Source organism: Halichoerus grypus, chromosome 5, assembly GCF_964656455.1.
Source record: "Halichoerus grypus chromosome 5, mHalGry1.hap1.1, whole genome shotgun sequence".
Classification (NCBI taxonomy): Eukaryota; Metazoa; Chordata; class Mammalia; order Carnivora; family Phocidae; genus Halichoerus; species Halichoerus grypus.
In genome coordinates this window covers 83918488-83939840 of record NC_135716.1, presented here as the reverse complement: position 1 = coordinate 83939840, position 21353 = coordinate 83918488, and the positions used below count along the sequence as shown (strand labels likewise).

Sequence of the window (21353 nt, the reverse complement as noted above, 5' to 3'; positions counted from 1 at the left end):
TCAGAACCCTGCCTTCACCCTGTCTGTGTCCAGGTTGTCTGTCCACTTGGAAGTGCAGTGCTCCTGTGTTTTATCTCAAGCATGCTGGCTGGGCTTCAAAACTCCACATTTTAGAGACCTGGTGGAGCACAGACCCATGCTGATCCTCTGCGGGAGGGTCTTACTATGCTGGGGCTGGTACTGGTTTGTTCCTGAAGGCAGTTACAGGAATGTGCAGGAGCTTGAAGTTTAGAGTTTAGAGTGCAGCAAAAAGCCAGAGTCCAGGCTGGCTCTCCTCAGGAGGGGTCTCTGCTCCTATGCTTATAACAGAGCTCACTGGCTCTTTTGTCCTCAGAAAGGCCATGCCATCTCTCCCAAAAGCACTCCAAGAAGGGGAACTGTCTCTCCCAGTGCGACCCAGGGATCCTCAGACCATGCTTCCTGCTCCTGGCCTCCACTCTCCTTCTCCACAGGAATGCCTCTACACCCACCAGGCTCCACTCTGGTGATGGCGTGGACTTCTAAAACATCAGACTTTGAGCTCCATTGCTTATAAAAACGTGCAATAATCAGCCCCTCTTGTTTTCTCCATCAATGATTTTGGGGAAGTGTTGTTCTTGTGCAATGCTCTGCGCCCTGTTCTCTCTCTCTCTCTCCTCTCTACCTGATCAGGGCTCCCTCCCCTCTGTAGCTTCCATGACTCTTTTCTCCCCTAAATCACATCCCTGCACCTCCTATCTTCCATGATATGGCCTCTTCTCTCCCTCTAGTTGTGCAGTTTGTTCTCTCAATCTTCAGATAGATTTCTTAGGTGTTCAGAATGATTTGATATTTATCTAGTTTTGTCAAAATTGAGGCAAGCATAGGGTCCTCCTACTTCTCCACCACCATAACTCCTCCCTTGCCTAGGGGTTGTTATTCACCCTAACACATTTTGTTTTCTCCTTGGAGATTGCCCTTACTTCCTGTATACCAAAATGAAATGGAGAATATGCTTTATGCAGGATCTAGTTATTTTGTTGTGGAAGACCCTTCAGAGTATCTAGTCTGCCACACTGCCAGAAGCAGAAGTCCCCTTATAGTTTTTACACAGTTTTCATAGGCTCTACTCGAAACCTGTGGACCCAGTGCTTCTGAAGTTAGGTGGATAAATCTATATTTTAAAAAGTACCTCTGAGGTGATTAGTACAATAAACCAGAGTTAAGAATTTCTACCCCAGAACTTGTTCATATCCAGCAGGTGAGATGTAATGAAAGGTCAGAGCTGACACAGAGGAGGAGCCAGGGCTCTAGTTCTTGGCTCAGTTCCTGGTAGCACATGCCTTTCCCTTTTCTCCTACACAGTCCTCAGTGGCCTTCTCCCATTTATTAGTAACCTTAAGTTGGCCTTCCTATGTGAACTTACATGTGAACAGAGACTTAACACTCTAGAATTAGAGCCTACCTACCTACCTAAATCCTGCTTGTTTTTTAAGGGCATTGCAAAAAAGCCTTTTCTGGTTGAAAACTTTTCTGATCCATCTCTGCCAAGTATAAAAATATGATATCTACTCTCTTCACATTTTTGTAACTCTTGGAATCTTGTGCAATATTTTCTCAACCAGATGCTCTTCTAGGGTAGGGGCCATGTTGAGTTCATTATCACAGCCCTGCAGCCCTTAACCCATCATGTCAATAGTGATTGAAAGGGACACGGAGCCTAGTTGCTTAGGAAGGTTTTATTGGTGCATTAGGATAGATGGGGCAATGGACAGATGGAAGAGATAAAAGTAGCTCTGAAACCTCCCACAAACTAAGGTGAATTTGGCACAAATGGTTGACTGGCTCTGTGTCTTCCTGTTCCTGACGGTGTCTGTACAGCAGAGCAGCTCAGAGGAGTTTATGATAGAAAGCACCTTGCAGAAATGTTTTCATTGAGAAAGACCTAAGAGAGAAACACGTGATTAAGAACTGATGTCCAGAGACATGCCAACTGGACTGGTCAGGGCAGGACAAGCCAACCTTGAAGAAGAAGCTGTCTTCTTCCAGTATTGGGCACTTTAGTCTGGGGCTGGGACATTCACAGCTTGTTGCTCTTGAAGTAGGAATATAGCCGCCTGGCTGTGAGGCCTTGCTTCCCTTCTGGCTGGGCTGCCTCCTGGCCCTGGGCTGAAGGCATGCCAGTGTGCAGGCTGCCCTGGTTCTGCATTGGGATCACCATCTCCCTTGTGTGGTCATCCACCCACTCCTGGGTAACCACTGTGGGTTCTCTCTCTCCCTGCCCACCTGTCACAGTACACCTTGGGTGAGTGCTGCTCCAGTTCTGTCTACCTGTCAGAGTGCTTGACCCAGCCTGGGTCTGTCCTCCCAGCTTTCTCTCTCCTGCCTCATAGTGGCTCACTTGTGTCCATCTTTGACCACTGCCTGACTGCCTCTGGGTCTGTCCCTCATCTCTATCCCCTATGTGACTTGCAGTCTGGCTTCTGTCCTGCTCCATGGTCTGGGTGTGTGTCTGGGTTTGTGACCCTGCTTGTGTCTGAATGTGTTCTCCTGTCACCACTTCACTTGTTTGGTACCGGTCTTGACCCTGGACCTCAGTCCCTCTGGTCTGGCCATGGGTGGACTCCTGTGGCTGTGTGCCAGGGCTTCCTATCTGATGGCTCCTGTCCTGCTCCATGGCCTGGGCGGCACCTCCCAGTGTCTGAACATGTTCTCCTGTCACTATCTGGCTTGTCTGGCTCCTGTCTTGACCTTGGACCTCAGTCCCTCTGCTCTGGCCATGGGTGGACTCCTGTGGCTGTGTGCCAGGGTTTCCTATCTGACCGCTCCTGTCCTGCTCCATGGCCTGGGTGGCACCTCCTGGTGTCTGAACATGTTCTCCTGTCACTGTCTGGCTTGTCTGGTTCCTGTCTTGACCATGGACCTCAGTCCCTCTGGTCTGGCCATGGGTGGACTCCTGTGGCTGTGTGCCAGGGCTTCTTATCTGATGGCTCCTGTCCTGCTCCACAGTCTGGGTTGCATCTCTCTGTGTCTGAGTTCCAGTTCCAGTCACTGGGTCACTTGTCTGGTGTGTTCTGTCCTGTTCCCTGGTCTGTGACTGTCTCTCTGACTCCCTCTGTCTGGTCTGGTGACTCTTGGCTTCTCCCACTCTCTGGGTCTGCTGCACATGTCCCCCAGCTTGTGTCTGCTGACTCTCTCTCTCTTGTCTATGAGATTCAGACTGCCTGTCCTGGTCAAGATCCTGACCATGGGTCTGAGCCCCAGTCCCTGATTGTCCTCTGGAGGCCTGAGTGCTCTGTCCACATTGGCTCCCCTCTCGATGCTGTCCTTCCCTAGCCTGCCCCACTTCAGCTCTCCTGCTCTGTTCTTTCCCCAGCTCTTGTGAGGCCCCAGTGGGAAGGCTTCTACACTCTTGAGATCCACAAGCCCCTGCAGGACTCTCGCTCATTGTCTTGAAACAGGCTTGGGCAACTTTAAACACCAGGACCAGGAATTCCTTGAATTCCACAGTCCCTGTATCATCTTCATCCAGCAGGTGCAGGACTTCATCCACAGTGGCAGGATCGTGGGGTTCCTGTGGAGAAGAGGCCAAATCAGCATCTCTCCCCTGAAGAAAGTGTGGTTGGGCCAGTGCACTCAGCTTTCAGGCTTCCCACCCCTGAACGGAGCCCACCTGTGCTGGCCCCACACCACTCACATAGCTACAGCAGCCCTAACATGAAATCACTTTCAGTGTGCAGTCCTGCCCCTCTTGCAAGGGTAGAAAGCACCTTTTGTTTTGTATCTTCTGTGCCTGGCATAATTTCTGGGCTATAGGAGAACTGGGTCAAGATTCAATGAAGAATGAATGAAATGATTGAGCTCATAATGATTCTTTGGGTTTTCCATGGCCCCTGGCACCTGGCATTGAACAGGATTCTCTCCAGCAAGCCCAACACCAGGAGAAGGATAGCAGGAACATGGCCCCAAGAGGATTCTATGAGATCGTCACTGAGGCTCAGGTGTTTTTCGAAGATGGGGTGGGTGGGGTCTGGTGGGACCACACATTGCCCTGAGTATGCGTTCTGTTGTGTCTATACATTGCTGTCTCTAAGACCATCATCCTGGTTGCTTTAGATGCAAACCAGACAGGGAGAAACAGGGAAATGCCTCAAGGCCCTGGGTCTGCTTTGCCAGTGGTTCGGGGAGTGGGGAGGGGCTCCCAGAGTGTCCCCCCCAGCTGATAATAACCAACCTGCCCTCCAAAACTCATTTCTGATGTGACCACTCAGCTAATATTTTTGAGCAACTGCAAGACACAGAGCTATGCTTCTAATGAATTCTTATTAATGGATGATCAAATTTCTGATAGACATAAGAAGTAGTTACTATATCAGATTTAAGAAGCAGCAGAAAGCAGCAATTGCTTTCATTTCTAGAATATTCAAAGGCTCTGTTTCTCTCTGAGCTGTCCCCTGTGAGTCCTTTCACCTTGTCTCCAAATTAGAATTAATTGAAGTCAAAGTATTTTCTCTAAGGAGCAGGCCTGTCAACTCCTGTGACTGTCTCTTTTTCCTTTGCCTTCCCTCTTTCAGCCTGCACAGCTGCCAGGAGGCCTGGTGGGCCTGGATCCAATGGCTGCCTCCTCAGATTCCTGAGGCAAAGCATCTGCAGGTAAACCTGTTTCCTCTCTTCTTTCTGGCCCTCCCCACCTGGCCGGGCACACCATACCACAATGACATCAGCAAACTCATGTTCCAGGAGCCTTTTCAGCTCCCCCTGGGTGAGCACAGTGCAGCTGCCCTCGGTCCTGGCGTAGCGCCTGAAGGCTTCGATGATCCCATTAATGTTTCACAATAACTGAGGCATCTTTGGACTCAAGCTGGAGAAAGAAACAAAGCCCCCATGGGGGCTCCAAAATCAACTTTAGTGTTTCCTCCTGCTTCTTCTAGGTCTCTTGCATTTTCAGCTCTGCTTCCAGTGTCTCTGTCTGGGTCTTCCCTCCCCTTTCCTACTTAATGGATTTTATGAATGGGAAGGAGGGGCACACCATGGTTAGTGGCAGGCTCCAGAGTCAGGACTTCTATGCTAGCTTCACCACCTACCTGTCAGGTGAGCTAGGGCAGGTTGCTTTGCCTTTCCATGCCTCGGTTTACTCATTGTGAAATGAAGGTAATCCTATCAAGTACACTCAATAGGATTATTGTGAAGATTAAAAGGGATAATTCATGTAAAGTATTTGGCAGATGCTGGCTTATACTAAGTGGCAGCTTTTAAATATCATTATGATATTATTATACACATACCTAATGTTTATACATCTATGTAAACTACTGCTCACAAAGCATTTCCATATGCATCATCTCTTGTACTCCTTATTATCTCCACTTTTTTATAGGTGAGGAAACAGGTTCAGAGAAGTTAGGTGATTTGCTCAAGGCCCCACAGCTTGGGGGAACCAAGAAACCCAAGAACCCGTATCTCCTTAACCCAAATGCAATGAGCCTTCTAGACTGTTCCCTGTGGACAGTCTATCCAGTCAATCGTTGTCTGTCATATGATGTTAGGGTCCTGCTGGGAACACTGACAGGCAGTAAATACATATGTAAGTCAACCCCTGCCTCGGGTGGGGCCAAGCAGGAACACCAGGGGCCTGACTCCACCCTTTCTTGCTGCCTTTTGGGTAGGTGTTCAGGAAGAGGCTGGGCTACCAGCTATTGGCAATGCTCCAAGTCCTAAATTCCTCTGAACGTGACTTCTATCCTCAGCACTGGGACCTGTAAGGGAGGTCAGCCTGCCCATAGGTGTGTGGCTCCTGCCAGCCCACAGTGCTGTTAGCCTGTGAGGAATGGCTGCAAAATGAAGGGAGAGATTTTCCTTCTCATTAGCCAGGGATCTGGGCATAGCTTAAAGTGAGTCTTGGGTGCAGCTGGTTGGGCAAGAGGCAAAGGGACTTGGAGGTACATTAAAGCAGAAGCCTCAGAGACCAGGAGATGGCATTGGAGATGGCAAGTTTCAAATGCAGGGGGAGATAGAAGGCTGCAGAAGCTGGGACACGGGGAGAGGGCACCGTGAGATGGGAAGGAGAAGGCATGAGAGAAGGAAGGCCTGGGTGCAGAGGCAGGAGAATGAGGGGAGGCAGGAAGGAGGAAGACTTGGCACTGGGGAAGGTGGGACAACGTGGCCGAAGGCTACAGACCCCAGGTGGGCTCTTCAGGCAGTGTCCTTTCTAGGCCCCAGAAGCCAAAAATTTCAGACAGACTTTGCCTTTGTACATCAAGGTACAAAACTCAGAATATTGTATCTCAACAGAGAAATGAAAAGATCCTGTTTTTTGTTGTTGTTGTTTACCACATGGCAAACCTTAACCTCTGGCCTATAAATAGTAAAAATAATAAGATGACTTTTTAGTTACACTTCAGATCCTTTTGGATAAACCTATAAACTCATCTTGCCTAAATATGGCCCTGAGGTGGTGGAGAACCGCCATGTAAGCCCCTTCCTCTGTGAGAAGTTTCAAGCCCATTGTCGGGCTGGCAGGAGTAAACTGATTCTGGCCTCGCAGACTCTGAGCACTGCAAAGAGGCTTCCAGAGCCTTAAGAATAAGACACCTTTGATGTACAGGAAGGCACATGGGTGGTTCTATTGCTGCTGCTAAAACAGGCTTCAGGAGGAGAAGCTGCTGCCAGGCTAGCCACAGGGGAGAAGGAAAGAGCCCCATGCCTTCAGAAGAACATCCTCTCCCATGTGCACACACCCAGTTTGCCTGAGGCCCAGTCAGAGCGGATACTTTCTGCCCCCAGCTGACACCTACGGCCTGGATCTGACAGCCTGGTTTTATGAGCTCAGATCACCAAGACACTGAGAATAGAAAGAGGTTCCTCAGGAGGGCACTTACCTAATACACAGGCAGGATGAACAAGTGGCTGTTAGGCGATGTATGGAGTACCAGGTCAGCAGCAGAGGAACCTTTTATAGGGGATTTAATGGAGGCTAGTATTTTAGATATGCCATCCCCACCCCATGGGAAGGCTTGATTCATCCAAGGTTTGGCCCCGCCCAGCCCCACTTCCCTTCTTGTCTGTTTTACTTGCTGACACGTGGCTGTGTTGGCTTAATGAGCAGGCCCTCTTACTACACTGGGTGTCCTTCCTGAATCCCTCCCTGGGTCTGTCTCCTCATGTCAGAAGTAATGGACTCAGCAGTGCTCAGCACAGGTCTGGGTTCCCGGTGAACACTCTCCATCTCCATGTGACTGCAAAGTCATGGGACTCCTTTTTTTTTTTTTAATACAAACATTTTAAAACATTTCCATCTATTGAGGGTTACCCTTTCCAAAGTGGCCACTTTGGGAAGCTTTACATGTTTTTCTGGCAATGTTGCCATTACTTAGAACATTCTTGGAATTCTTGTTTTGGAATTGCCTTTCATGCCAAATTTATGAGACATGCAAGAAATTCAATCTCATTTCTTTTTGGTTGGGTCTCATTTTTGATTAAAACAAAAAAAGTTAATAGCTGTCCCCAGCCCCATCCTGTGGGTAGGCAGCATTTTACAGCTGGTGGGAGAAGAGGCTTAAGATAATTAAGTGCAACCCCTTCATTGAAAAGATGGGGAACTCAACTGGTCAACCAATCAGCAAGTATTTATGGAGAGCCTATTCCATTTCAGACATAGGGCCAGTCCTGAGGGAAACAGTGTGGAACAGGATGCCAGCAGTTTCTACTCTTACAGAGTTTGTAGCCTGGCAGTCCCAGGAGAAAGTCCCCAAGAGGTTAACAGTACTGGCAATTACTGCTTGATTTGCTTTGCTTTGATTTAATTTTCATTACCACCTCATTTTGTTGGATCCTCATAACTAAGCCCCTTTTTATAAATGAAGACACCAAGAACCCTTGGAGAAGTGGCCACTCTGAAGAAGGGATGGGTGCACCAGAGCCTTCAATTTCTGGCCATGTTTCCCCTCTATTACAATGTGGCACTTTACAAACATCAAATTTGTTCTCTGTGGATGAAGAACAACCATCCTTGAGGGTGATGAGAAGTAAGCATTCTGAGCTCTGAAGCCAAGTCCCAAATGGGCTCCTAACACACATTTTTGCAGAAAGTACATGTAGCTTCTGGAAAGGCATCTTCGCAGTAACTTGTCTGCATGCAGCCCACAGGAAAGGCAGTGACAGTCAGGATGGGAAAGTGCAGCAAGGGCCTTGACTGCAAAGACTGGCAGAGGGAGGGCATCCCTGCAGCCACAGCACAAGCCCCAGTAAGAGGAGCAGAGCACAGGGTGAGATGCAGCCTGCAGGAGGGCCATCTGCATGGAGAGGGGCTGGCTCCAGTCCCTGGTGGGATACCCCATCCCAGAGGTTGCTATGGTAAACTGGTCAGTTCAGAGAAGGCCAGTGTGAGAGGGAGGTTGGGGAATAAGAGGGGGTCCTGCAGATTAGACCTTCCTGCTGTGAGTGGTGTGGTAAGCCTTATCTGAAGGGGCTTTGAACCTCCAGAAAGGTTTGGGAACTAAGGGAAAGTAAGTTTGGGAAGTAACAAGCCAGGTGCTTTATCTATGAGGTAACTCTGAGGTAGGTATCATTACATCCAATTTACTGATGAAGAAACTGAGGTACAGAGAGGTTAAGTAACCTACACAAGGTCACATACCTAGAAAGTGATAGAATTAAATTTGAACTTAGGTCTGCCTGCCTCCAAGCCTGTGTCTTTCCATGGGACAGGACTGAGCCTCGGGAGGTGGCTGGCATGAATGTTTGGGGCTGAGGGAGATGAGGGCGTGTGAGGGATGGGACTGACAGTCTCTGAGGATGTAAAAGTGTTAGTTTGTGAAGTTTGTGAAGAGTTATTACAAATGAGTGGCTTTACTTAGTAGTCACATCCCTTGGGTCTGCCTGGAACCTTGTCTGAAGTTGAATCAAACTCTTATCCTATGTTCACTTTGCCTTGGAATAAACAGAAATATCTCAACAAAACAAACTCAGTTTTTTACTTCGATTCCTTCTTACACACTCGCTCAGAAATCGTTACTGATGTTCACTTCATTTATTTCTACAAGCACCTAACAGCCTATCTTTGCTACATTTAGTGGGCTACAAATGAAGAATAAAATTCTGCTTCCCAGGGAATCAGTCTAGCTGGGAGAACAGACTGTGAACACCCCAAGGAATTATTTAATAATGGAAGACAAGGTGTTGTAAAATGTAAATCTGTAAAACCAGATACCTTCACCTGCACCCTTGATCACAGAATGGTGACATGGGACAGGGGACTGGCAGTGAAGAATGATTGGAGGGTGGCCATTTGAGTCTCCTCCAAAAAGATGGAAAAATTCCATAATCTTGGGTTTCACCCTCAGAAAAGAACAAAAACAGGTCTGAAAGCCAGAGAGCATTGCCTGCAGTATCACGTGTGGTGAGAGAAGTCACCTGTCCATGCACTGCCTACACATCCTAAATGAGGCACAGGATGAGGACACAGCTATCAGAGAGAAAAAGAAGAGTGGACAGTTCTGGGCCTCCTTATTCTTTCTCTGCCCCAAATGTGGTCTCTTCTCCCAAACCCACCCCACCTGGGTCCTGGTTAGAGCATCCTGGAAGCCCAGATGCTCAAGTTCAACCCCGGATATGGCAGGGAGGATTAGGCAGATACCTGAGTCCTGCCTGTTGACACAGTTTGCAGTGTCTTAGTGAGTATCTATTACACATTATGGGCCTAATCCCCAACCTGACAGGTGGTGTTGATCCCACTGTGTCTCTGAGTCCTATGCAGACGGTGAGCATGTGACTAATAATGTCATTACCATTAGCCAGGAAAGCTGGAAGCTGTCATTTGAAAGGGAGTCTGAATTTCCCAGAGCTAGGTGTTCAACCCAAAGACAGAGCTTCTAGAACAAGCAAACCAGAAGGTTCCAACCTCCTTCCCATTGAGAAAAGGGAGAAATATCATGGGAGGTGGGGGAGTTTTTCCTTTTTATGCCTCATCAGCGCTCAGAAGTCTGCACAGTCCTGGTGGTACTAAAGGTTTGCTGATTTAAATGTAATGGTATCCAAGATCTATAAAGAACTTCTCAAACTCAACACCCAAAAAACAAATAATCAAGGCAAAAAGTGGGCAGAAGACATGAAAAGACACTTCTCTGAAGAAGACATACAAATGGCTAACAGACACATGAAAAAATGTTCATCATCATTAGCCATCAGGGAAATCCAAATCAAAACTACATTGAGATACCACCCTACACCAGTTAGAATGGCAAAAATGGACAGGGAAAGAAACAACAAATGTTGGAGAGGTTGTGGAGAAAGGGGAACCCTCTTACACTGTTGGTGGGAATGCAAGTTGGTACAGCAACTTTGGAAAACAGTGTGGATGTTCCTCAAAAATTTAAAAATAGAGCTACCCCATGACCCAGCAATTGCACTCCTGGGTATTTACCCCAAAGACACAGATGTAGTGAAGAGAAGGGCCATATGCACCCCAATGTTCATAGCAACAATGTCCGCAATAGCCAAACTGTGGAAAGAGCCAAGATGCCCTTCAACAGTTGAATGGATAAAGAAGATGTGGTCCATATATACAATGGAATATTACTCAGCCATCAGAAAGGATGAATACCCAACTTTTACATCAACATGGATGGGACTGGAGGAGATTATGCTAAGTGAAATAAGTCAAGCAGAGAAAGTCAATTATCAAATGGTTTCACTTATTTGTGGAACATAAGGAATAGCATGGAGGACATTAGGAGAAGGAAGGGAAAAATGGGGGGGAGGAATTGGAAGGAGAGATGAACCATGAGAGACTATGGACTCTGAGAAACAAACAGGGTTTTAGAGGGGAGGGGGGAGGGGGGATGGGTTAGCCCGGTGATGGATATTAAGGAGGGCACATATTGCATGGAGCACTGGGTGTTATAAGAAAACAGTGGATCGTGGATCACCACATCAAAAACCAATGATGTATTGTATGGTGACTAACATAACATAATAAAATTAAAAAAAATAAATAAATGTAATGGGAATAGGCAAGACAGTTCCCAGCATGTCTTTATTCCTGTCATAATCTCTGGTCAAAATTTGGACCTGCCTAGAGGCCAGAAAACTCCCTTTCCCTGCCTTGCTGATAGGCTTACAGGGTGCTGGCATCTGAGCAGTGGACCTAGCCACCAGACACATCCGCGTGGGATTCTAATTCAGAAGTGAAGGGTGTGAAGAAGTAGGCGCACACAGAGAGGCCTGTGGTAAACTGAGGCCTTTGGATCTGAGGGTGATGCAGGACAGTGGGGTCTTTCCTGGAATAATCTTATAGCCTGATTTGGGCTTTTTTCTTGTATGGCAGCCTCTAAATTCAACCCTCTGGTCCTAAAGTGGTTCTACTTGCTTTCACGTAGGCCTTCTAGTCCATGGTTTAGTGCAATGCCATTTCATCATGTTTAGGAAAATATTTTCTTTAACAGGTGGGTTTTTTTCCCCCTAGTCATTTAACCATGTTTAAAGATTTCAAGATATAATACCCTAAGTTTAGTCAGGAAATATGAAATAAATGTAATGCCAAGCATATTCATGTAATAGAATTCCATACATCAGTGAAAATGAAAAACTGTTACATATAGCAACATGGGTGACTCTCACATAAATTTCAACGAAAAAAGCCAGTCACACAATCTACATGGTATGAGTCCATTTATAGAAAATTAAAGCGACAGCAAAACCAAACCATGGTGTTACACATGAGAATATTAACTCTGGAGAGGCATTAGCCTAGCTTCTGTTTCTACAGGAAATCCCAGGACGAAACTGGGGCAAAGCTCCAAGGCAGCTCTCATCAGGATGAACTGGATTTATGCTGGTCTCCCTACAAACCCCACAAACCTGTCTGTGCTGGCCTCCCCTGGGGTTGGTCAGCTTTGAACTATTTCCTCCTTCATTGATCAAATGCCTATCCCTCCCAGGGAGGTAGCCAGGATTAAAAGGTGATGACAGGGTGTTCTGAGCACACTGAATGACAAAGGGACACTGTGGATATACAAAGGTGAAAGCCATTAAGAGTTAGTTGGTTTGGGGGCCTGGAAATACAGTCCTAATCTAATGGAAAGAGAGGGTGAGGTGCGGTGTGCTGTGGACCTGAGGTCATTCTAGGGGCTGCTGGCTATTGGCAAATGTCACATTCATCGTCTTCAGGCCACTGTGATGTTAGGAAGACAAGAAGGCACACAGGCATGTTCTTATCTCTGAGAGCAGAAAGGACCAGCATGGCCCCACTGCTTCACTGGCTCCCTGGCTTCACTTACTTGCTGAGCCCCTCTTTCCTTATCTATAACCTAGTGACAACCTCTGTTTGTGCCATTTGGTTATTATGAATTAACAATACACAGCCTGTGCAGAAGTGCCTTCTAAACTGATGAAGTCTAAAACCTGCATGGAGCATTATTATCGTTGTAATATGAAGTAGTAATGAGTAGTCCTTTTGAATATGGACAAAAGGAATGTACACAAAATTACTGCTCATGTGGATCACTCATTCTGCCCTTTTAAAAAGCTCTAATCTATAAATAATGGATAATGCATACACCTTGGACAATCCAAAAATAGAGATTAGAAAAAACACAGTGGGTGATTATTCCCTAATGAAGGTATGTTTATTTTTCCACAAAAGAATTTACCACAGACTTCCTTCACTTACCTTTGTATCAGTTTATACATTATTAAATATTTCAGATCGAATGTAGATAAAGCTAACATTTACTTAACATTATATTAACTTTATCTGCAGGTCAATCCAAAGTAAATCTATGAAACAGAAGGAAATGATATTCAATTTACACAACTTTTGTGGGGCGAAAGCGACATGGCCTTGCAGTGAGCCTGACTCCAGTTCTCAGCATGGAGAGCTGCTGTGGGGTTCTCTGGGGCAGTGGCAAACCGTCTGGTGCCCGGTCCTCCCACCTGAGAGCTGGGAATCTGCTTTCACTCCCTGGTTCCAGAATTGAAGGCTTCCAATGCCTGGTGGCCTTTGCAATTATTGTGAGGGTCCCATGAGTCCACGTACATGCCCATCATTGCTGCATAAGGAATTCCTATCCTGCACGTGTGTGTGCTCTTGTTTTCTAAATATGTTCTGGCCAAGTGACCAGGACAGAAGTCACTTTCTTCTAAGCATACCAGTGTGGAGACCCTCACCCACCATCTAAGGGAACTGGTCATGGGCAAGGCCTAAGGCCTGCAAGGCTGGATAGTGGCAGCAGCTGACTCCAGGGAGCAGTCACCAGAGCCAAGATCCACCAGCTCAGGACTGAGCACTGACTGTGTGCTGGTCACTATGCTATGGTGACTCCCGACACCCACTATCTTAACCTCTCACAAACACTCTGAAAGCTCCTTCTTCGTATTCCCATATTCCATAGGAGGCACCTGAGTTTCAAAGAGGGGACATGGACAAAGTCACACAGTTTTGGGTGGAGATAGGACTGGACCTATGAGTTTTTGTTCCTGGCTCGGTGGGCCTCTCACCACACAGCTGCCTCCATGGAGGGCTGGGAGAAGATGGGAACCTAAATGCCCTGAGCAGGAAGTCATGTGTTTTTGTTAGCATGGGGCCTCTTCCACAGCCGCCTGAGTTGTGTGGGAACAAGGACTTAGGAGAAAGGTCACATTGAGGAATATCGGCATGTGTCAAGGTGGCCCTATGGGAGGGCAAATCCTCAGAAGCAGCTTGCTGAGGTGTGGGCATGGTGATATCATGTGGGATCACAGGTGACAGTTTTAGCCTCTTCCTTTGCTGTCACCAACCAAGAATTTGGGCCTCCCTGCTTGCTTCTGCATTTCTCTCTTCTTAGCCTGTCTTTGTACAAGCATGACGTTTTGTTGTTGTTGTTAAATGGAAAACAAGGGCTTTGCTGGCCAACCAATGCTAGGATATATCCCAGCTCTACCACTTACGAGCTCAGTGACTTAGGACAAATCCCTTAACTTCTCTGAAACTTGGCCTCTTCTCTAAAAATGGAGCTTATGTAATGCAATGCCTCTTCTATGGATGGTTTATAGATTAAATAAAATAATGAGTCTTAAACATTTTCATGGGGACTGGTAAAAAAAAAGTAGGCTGTCAGTAGATAATGGGGTCTGATGTCAGTCATGAAGATGGGTCAAGAACATGATGATAACAGAACACCTGCTATTCAGGATTGGGCTCAAGGCCTTTAAACAACAGGGACTGATGTGATTAAACAGAAAAACCAGAGGTTCCTATGGTCATGAGGGAGGTCTTTAATAACTACTAGAACATAACACAGTTGAATTATGAGTGTGTGTGTGTGCATGTGTGCCCATCTGTAGAAGATAAATCTCCTTAAGTTGCAACATGAATTTCACTGTTCAGTAGCAAAATGGGACTTAGAAGTAGTTTGAACTACAAGTTGATGAAAATTCTGAACTTCGGGTAATTGCAAGTAGAAAGCCAGAACATTCTTTTAATTTCTATAACAACTGTGGCACAAGGATGTGACATTTTGGAGGTATGTTGATGAAGAAGTTCAGCGGGTGACACAGAACCAGAATAGCACAAGAGGGAAACCCAAAGAGGACCACACCTGCATGGTTCACTCATTCTTAGTGAGGAGGGAATCCATTTAACCCCGGAAGCACTCTGTAAATTGTTTTGTAATTTGTTGCGAATGTAATTTTGCTTACATTAATATTTTTGTCAAAGTTCAAATCATTTATACAATAATGTGGGTCCCATCATTCATAATAAGCTATTTTGCTGTCTATTCCTAAGATCTGAGTTAAAAGAAGCCCTGTGTGTTTTCTTACTGGAGTCCTGAGCATTGAGTGGGGCCCCTTGGCCACTGCCTTGTAGATCTGGTGTCCAGACCTGCAGTCTATATCTCACCTAGGGGTTGTTTCTGTCTGGATGTGCCATATGTTTCACAGGCGCCCCTCCCAAAATGCAGCTTCCACTCGGCTTGTCTCTCTTTGATCCTGCTGCCACGTGTGTAAAACTAAACATAAAACCCTGCAAGGTGTGAGGTGAAGTCCTCAAGGTAAACCATCAGGGAAGCACCAACTCTGCTCCACCATGAAGGGGAGTGCTTTTCCTTTGTTTCTCAAATGAGAAAGGCTGTGTTCTTACACACTTCCAGGCACTAATAATCCCTCTGACTGGTTGTCTTGAGCATAATAATAACTGTTCCTACAGATAATGAAGAGGATATGGACACCGATAATTACAGGCTAGCTCACCACTTCCTGGGGGGCTATGTAGATGGTTGTGTGTCAGAATCATTCTCACTGGTTTCTTCACATGGTCTGTATATCAGTTGGGGTTCTCCAGAGAAACAGCCAATTGGGAGAGTTTATGTTAAGGAAATGGCAATTTCCCCCACAATTGTTGGAGCTGGCAAGTCTGAAATTCACAGGGCTGATCAGCAGGCTGAAAACTCTGTCAAGAGTTGATGCTGTAGTCTTGAATCCAAAGGCAGTCTGGGGGTAGAATTCCCTCTCCCTTGGGGGAACCCCAGTCCTTTTCTCTTAAGGCCATTAACTGATTAGATGAGGCCCACCCACATTGTGGAGAGTAATTTGTTTTATTCAAAATCTACTGATTTAAATGCCAATGACAGCTAAAAAATACCTTCACAGTAACATCTAGACTGATGTTTGACCAAACAACTGGGCACCATGGCCTAGCTAAGTTGACATATTAAAATAACTATCACAGCCTAGGTCCTCTGTTCCCCAGTCCTGGCTTTTCTAAGTTTAGGGTCCCCCCTACTCCCAATTTCTTAGTAAATCATTGTTCTCTTATATCTTGGTCTGGACTTTTATTCCATGTCTTTCTTCCCAAGACATTTGCCTCAGATTTCTTTAATTTTAATTAAGCAATATACTTTTTCTTATTAAAAGTACTATAAGTACATGAAAGAAAATTTAGAAAATTAAGATATCAAAAGGAAGAACAAACATTACTGTGAAACCACCCAGCAGAACTAATCATTAGATTATACATCCTTCCAGTCATTTTTCCATGTGCATACATAAGCAATGACAATAATGGCTAACACATATCTTACTATGTTCCAGTTATTAACTCATTCAGTCCGCTCAGCTTCAGCGAGGTGGGTACCATTATTATTTTTACATTCAGATAAGGAGTACAAAGTGCAGAGAAGTTAAGTGACTTGCTCAAGGCCACAGAGCCTGTGAAGGGCAATTTCAGGCACCAAGTTTGTGGATGGCGAGGATGAGGATGAGGGGTTCTAGGGGTCCTGGCACCTGCAGTGCCAGCTCTCTTCCCAGGTTTGTATCTGTCATTCCACTGTTTCCCCTACAAACACAATGTCTTCAGGTAGGGAGAAAAAAGCCCTCTGGCTCTGGAATCTGGCTTTTAACTATTTCATTATAGTGCCCCTGTATACAGATATTTTTACAGTATGGGGATTATTGTAAATACAGTACTATTTATTTTTACCTGATTTTTACAAGCACCTTTTTAAAAGGCACAAAATAATCTTCAAGTTTTCTGTGTCATATTTAGTGGTAGCAAGGAATTCCACTGAATGAGACACCAGTTCTTATTTAATCATACCTCTCTTAGTAACTTACATTGCCTCTTGTTTTTCTTGTGTTAAACATACAACATGAATATTCTTAAACATATATTTTTGTACCTATTTATAAATTTTTCCTTAATAAATATCTAGAAATGAAATTGAGGAGTCAAAGAACATCAGTAACTTTAAGTTAACCACAGACCAAACTATTCTCTCAAAAGGTGGTCACAATTTACACTTCCATCAATATTTAGCCCCTAAAAGTCACCAATATTTTATGATTTAAAGAAGTTCCTACTCTAATTGTTGGTATTTGGGTGCGGTGATTTGAATTCCCTTTACTGATTGTAATGAGGACATGTTTTTTCTTCATGTGTTTATTGGTGATTTGTATCTTATATATACATTTTTGGTTCACTTCCTTTGTCTCCTTTTTTAGAGTTGGAAAACTATAGTCTTCCAAACTAAACTCTTTTATTTTGCAAATTACTTTTGAACTTTAAAAAAAATTTCCAGTGATGATTTTCTGTTTTTTATTATGTTATGTTAGTCACTATAGAGTACATCATTAGTTTTTGATGTAGTGTTCCATGATTCAATGTTTGCGTATAACACCCAGTGCTCCATGCAATACGTGCCCTCCTTAATACCCATCACTGGGCTAACCCATCACCCCACCCACTCCCCTCTAAAACCATCAGTTTGTTTCCTGGAGTCCATTGTCTCTAATGGTTCGTCTCCCCCTCTGAATTCTCCTCCTTCATTTTTCCTTTCCTTCTCCTAATGCCTCCATGCTATTCCTTATGTTCCACATATGGGTGAAACCATATGATAATTGACTTTCTCTGCTTTACTTATTTCACTTAGCATTATCTCCTCCAGTCCCATCCATGTTGATGCAAAAGTTGGGTATTCATCCTTTCTGATGGCTGAGTAATATTCCATTGTATATATGGACCACATCTTCTTTATCCATTCATCTGTTGAAGGGCATCTCGGCTCTTTCCACAGTTTGGCTATTGTGGACATTGCTGCTATGAACATTGGGATGCATGTGGCCCTTTTTTTTAAATTTAATTTTATTATGTTATCTTAATCACCATACATTATATCATTAGTTTTTGATGTAGTGTTCCATGATTCATTGTTTGCGTATAACACCCAGTACTCCATTCAATATGTGCCCTCTTTAATAGCCATAACCAGGCTAACCCATCTCCCAAAACCCCTTCCCTCTAGAACCCTCAGTTTGTTTCTCAGAGTCCATAGTCTCTCATGGTTCCTCTCCCCCTCCGATTTCCACCCCTTCATTTTTCCCTTCCTACTACCTTTTTTTTTCCTTTAACATATAATATATTATTTGTTTCAGAAGTACAGGTCTGTGATTCATCAGTCTTGCACAATTAACAGCGCTCACCATAGCACATACCCTCCCCAATGTCTATCACCCAGCAACCCCAGCCCTCCCACCCCCCACCACTCCAGCAACCCTCAGTTCGTTTCCTGAGATTAAGAATTCCTCATATCAGTGATATCATATGATAGATGTCTTTCTCTGATTGACTTATTTAACTCAGCATAATACCCTCCAGTTCCATCCACGTTGTTGCAAATGGCAAGATTTCATTCCTTTTGATGGCTGCATAATATTCCATTGTATGTATATACCACATCTTCTTTATCCATTCGTCTGTCGATGGACATCTTGGCTCTTTCCATAGTTTGGCTATTGTGGACATTGCTGCTATAAACATCGGGGTGCACGTACCCCTCTGGATCCCTACATTTGTATCTTTGGGGTAAATACCCAGTAGTGCAATTGCTGGGTTGTAAGGTAGTTCTATCTTCAACTTTTTGAGGAACCTCCATACTGTTTTCCAGAGTGGCTGTGCCAGCTTGCATTCCCACCAACAGTGTAGGAGGATTCCCCTTTCTCTGCATCCTCACCAACATCTGTCCTTTCCTGACTTGTTAATTCTAGCCATTCTGACTGGTGTGAGGTGATATCTCATTGGGGTTTTGACTTGGATTTCCCTGATGCAGAGCAATGTTGAGCACTTTTTCATGTGTCTGTTGGCCATTTGGATGTCTTCTTTGGAAAAATGTCTGTTCATGTCTTCTGCCCATTTCTTGATTGGACCTTTTGGGTATTGAGTTTGATAAGTTCTTTATAGATTTTGGATACTAGCCCTTTATCTGATATGTCATTTGCAAATATCTTCTCCCATTCTGTTGGTTGTCTTTTGGTTTTGTTGACTGTTTCTTTCACTATGCAAAAGCTTTTTATCTTGATGAAGTCCCAATGGTTCATTTTTGCCCATGCTTCCCTTGCCTTTGGCGATGTTTCTAGGAAGAAGTGGTCTGTGGCTGTCGAAGAGGTTGCTGCCTGTGTTCTGCTTCAGGATGTTGATGGACTCCTGTCTCACAGTTAGGTCTTTCATCCATTTTGAGTCTATTTTTGTGTGTGGTGTAAGGAAATGGTCCAGTTTCATTCTTCTGCATGTGGCTGTCCAATTTTCCCAACACCATTTGTTGAAGAGACTGTCTTTTTTCCATTGGGCATTCTTTCCTGCTTTGTCGAAGATTAGTTGACCATAGAGTTGAGGGTCCATTTCTGGGCTCTCTATTCTGTTCCATTGATCTATATGTCTGTTTTTGTGCCAGTACCATACTGTCTTGATGATTACAGCTTTGTAATAGAGCTCGAAGTCCGGAATTGTGATGCCACCAGCTTTGCTTTTCTTTTTCAACATTCCTCTGGCTATTCGGAGTCTCCTGGTTCCATACAAATTTTAGGATTTTTTGTTCCATTTCTTTGAAAAAAGTGGATCGTATTTTGATAGGGATTGCATTAAATGTGTAGATTACTCTAGGTAGCATTGACATCTTCACCATAGTTGTTCTTCCAATCCATGAGAATGGGACGTTCTTCCATTTTGTGTCTTCCTCAATTTCTTTCATGAGTATTTTATAGTTTTCTGAGTACAGATTCTTTGCCTCTTTGGACCTCTTTGGTTGGATTTATTACTAGGTATCTTATGGTTTGGGGTGCAATTGTAAATGGGATTGACTCCTTAATTTCTCTTTCTTCTGTCTTGTTGTTGGTGTATAGGAATGCAACTGATTTCTGTGCATTGATTTTATATCCTGCCACTTTACTGAATTCCTGTATGAGTTCTAGCAGTTTTGGGGTGGAGTCTTTTGGGTTTTCCACATAAATTATCATATCATCTGCAAAGAGTGAGATTTTGACTTCTTCTTTGCCAATTTGGATGCCTTTTATTTCTTTTTGTTGTCTGATTGCTGTGGCTGGGACTTCTAGTACTATCTTGAATAGCAGTGGTGATAGGGGACATCCCTGCTGCATTCCTGACCTTATGGGGAAAGCTCTCAGTTTTTCCCTATTGAGAATGATATTGGCTGTGGGTTTTTCATAGATGGCTTTTATGATATTGAGGTCTGTACCCTCTATCCCTATACTCTGAAGAGTTTTGATCAAGAAAGGATGCTGTACTTTGTCAAATGCTTTTTCTGCATCTATTGAGAGGATTATATGGTTCTTGTTCTTTCTTTTATTAATGTATTGTATCACATTGATTGATTTGCGGATGTTGAACCAACCTTGCAGCCCAGGGATAAATCCCACTTGGTTGTGGTGAATAATCCTTTTAATTTACTGTTGGATCTTATTGGCTAGTATTTTGGTGAGAATTTTTGCATCCATATTCATCAGGGATATTGGACTGTAATTCTCCTTTTTGATGGGGTCTTTGATTTTGGGATCAAGGTAATGCTGGCCTCATAAAAGGAGTTTGGAAGTTTTCCTTCCATTTCTATTTTTTGGAAGAATTTCAGAAGAGTAGGTATTAATTCTTCTTTAAATGTTTGGTAGAATTCCCCTGGGAAGCCATCTGGCCCTGGGCTTTTGTGTTTTGGGAGATTTTTGATGACTGCTTCAATTTCTTTAGTGGTAATGGGTCTGTTCAGGTTTTCTATTTCTTCCTGGTTCAGTTTTGGTAGTTGATGTATCTCTAGGAATGCATCCATTTCTTCCAGATTATCTAATTTGCTGGCACATAGTTGCTTATAATATGTTCTTATAACTGTTTGTATTACTTTGGTGTTGGTTGTGATCTCTCCTCTTTCATTCATGATTTTGTTGTTTTGGGTCATTTTTCTTTCTGATAAATCTGGCCAGGGGTTTATCAATCTTATTAATTCTTTCAAAGAACCAGCTTCTAGTTTTGTTGATCTGTTCTACTGTTCTTTTGGTTTCTATTTCATTGATTTCTGCTCTGATCTTTATTATTTCTCTTCTCCTGCTAGGTTTAGGCTTTATTTGCCATTCTTTCTCCAGTTCCTTTAGGTGTAAGGTTAGGTTGTTTATGAGAACTTTCTTGTTTCTTGAGAAAGGCTTGTATTGCTATATACTTTCCTCTGAGGACCGCCTTTGCTGCATCCCAAAGATTTTGAACAGTTCTGTTTTCATTTTCATTGGTTTCCATGAGTTTTTTTAATTCTTTAATTTCCTGGTTGACCCATTCATTCTTTAGTAGGATGCTCTTTAGCCTCCATGTATTTGAGTTCTTTCTGATTTTCCTCTTGTGATTGAGTTCTAGTTTCAAAGCATTGTGTTCTGAAAATATGTAGGGAATGATCCCAATCTTTTGTTACCAGTTGAGACCTGATTTGTGACCTAGGATGAGATCTATTCTGGAGAATGTTCCATGGGCAGTAGAGAAGAATGTGTATTCTGTTGTTTGGGGATGGAATGTTCTGAATATATCTGTGAAGTCCATTTGGTCCAGTGTGTCATTTAAAGTCTTTATTTCCTCGTTGATCTTATGCTTAGATGACCTG

General features: G+C 44.2%; 1 protein-coding gene and 1 long non-coding RNA gene across 4 annotated transcripts in view; one reads left to right on the top strand and one right to left on the bottom strand.

Annotated features, from left to right (window-relative positions):
- Window positions 1–21353, top strand: part of LOC118552378 (uncharacterized) — a 604572-nt gene that overhangs the window by 563706 nt on the left and 19513 nt on the right. For 2 of the 3 annotated variants that reach the window (XR_013447914.1, XR_013447913.1), the window contains one exon: window positions 4533–4611. This is a non-coding gene — a long non-coding RNA (uncharacterized LOC118552378). Of the gene's footprint in view, window positions 1–3872; window positions 3960–4532; window positions 4612–21353 lie in introns of all 3 variants that reach the window. The other variant, XR_013447915.1, reaches the window with a different exon arrangement.
- CRNN (cornulin) lies at window positions 1679–7079 on the bottom strand. Its single transcript, XM_036084204.2, has 3 exons — window positions 6837–7079; window positions 4669–4819; window positions 1679–3532 (listed from the first exon to the last, which is right to left on the bottom strand). The coding sequence occupies exon 3, from the start codon at window positions 3404–3406 to the stop codon at window positions 2039–2041; it is 1368 nt and encodes a 455-aa protein (XP_035940097.2). The 5' UTR covers window positions 3407–3532; window positions 4669–4819; window positions 6837–7079; the 3' UTR covers window positions 1679–2038.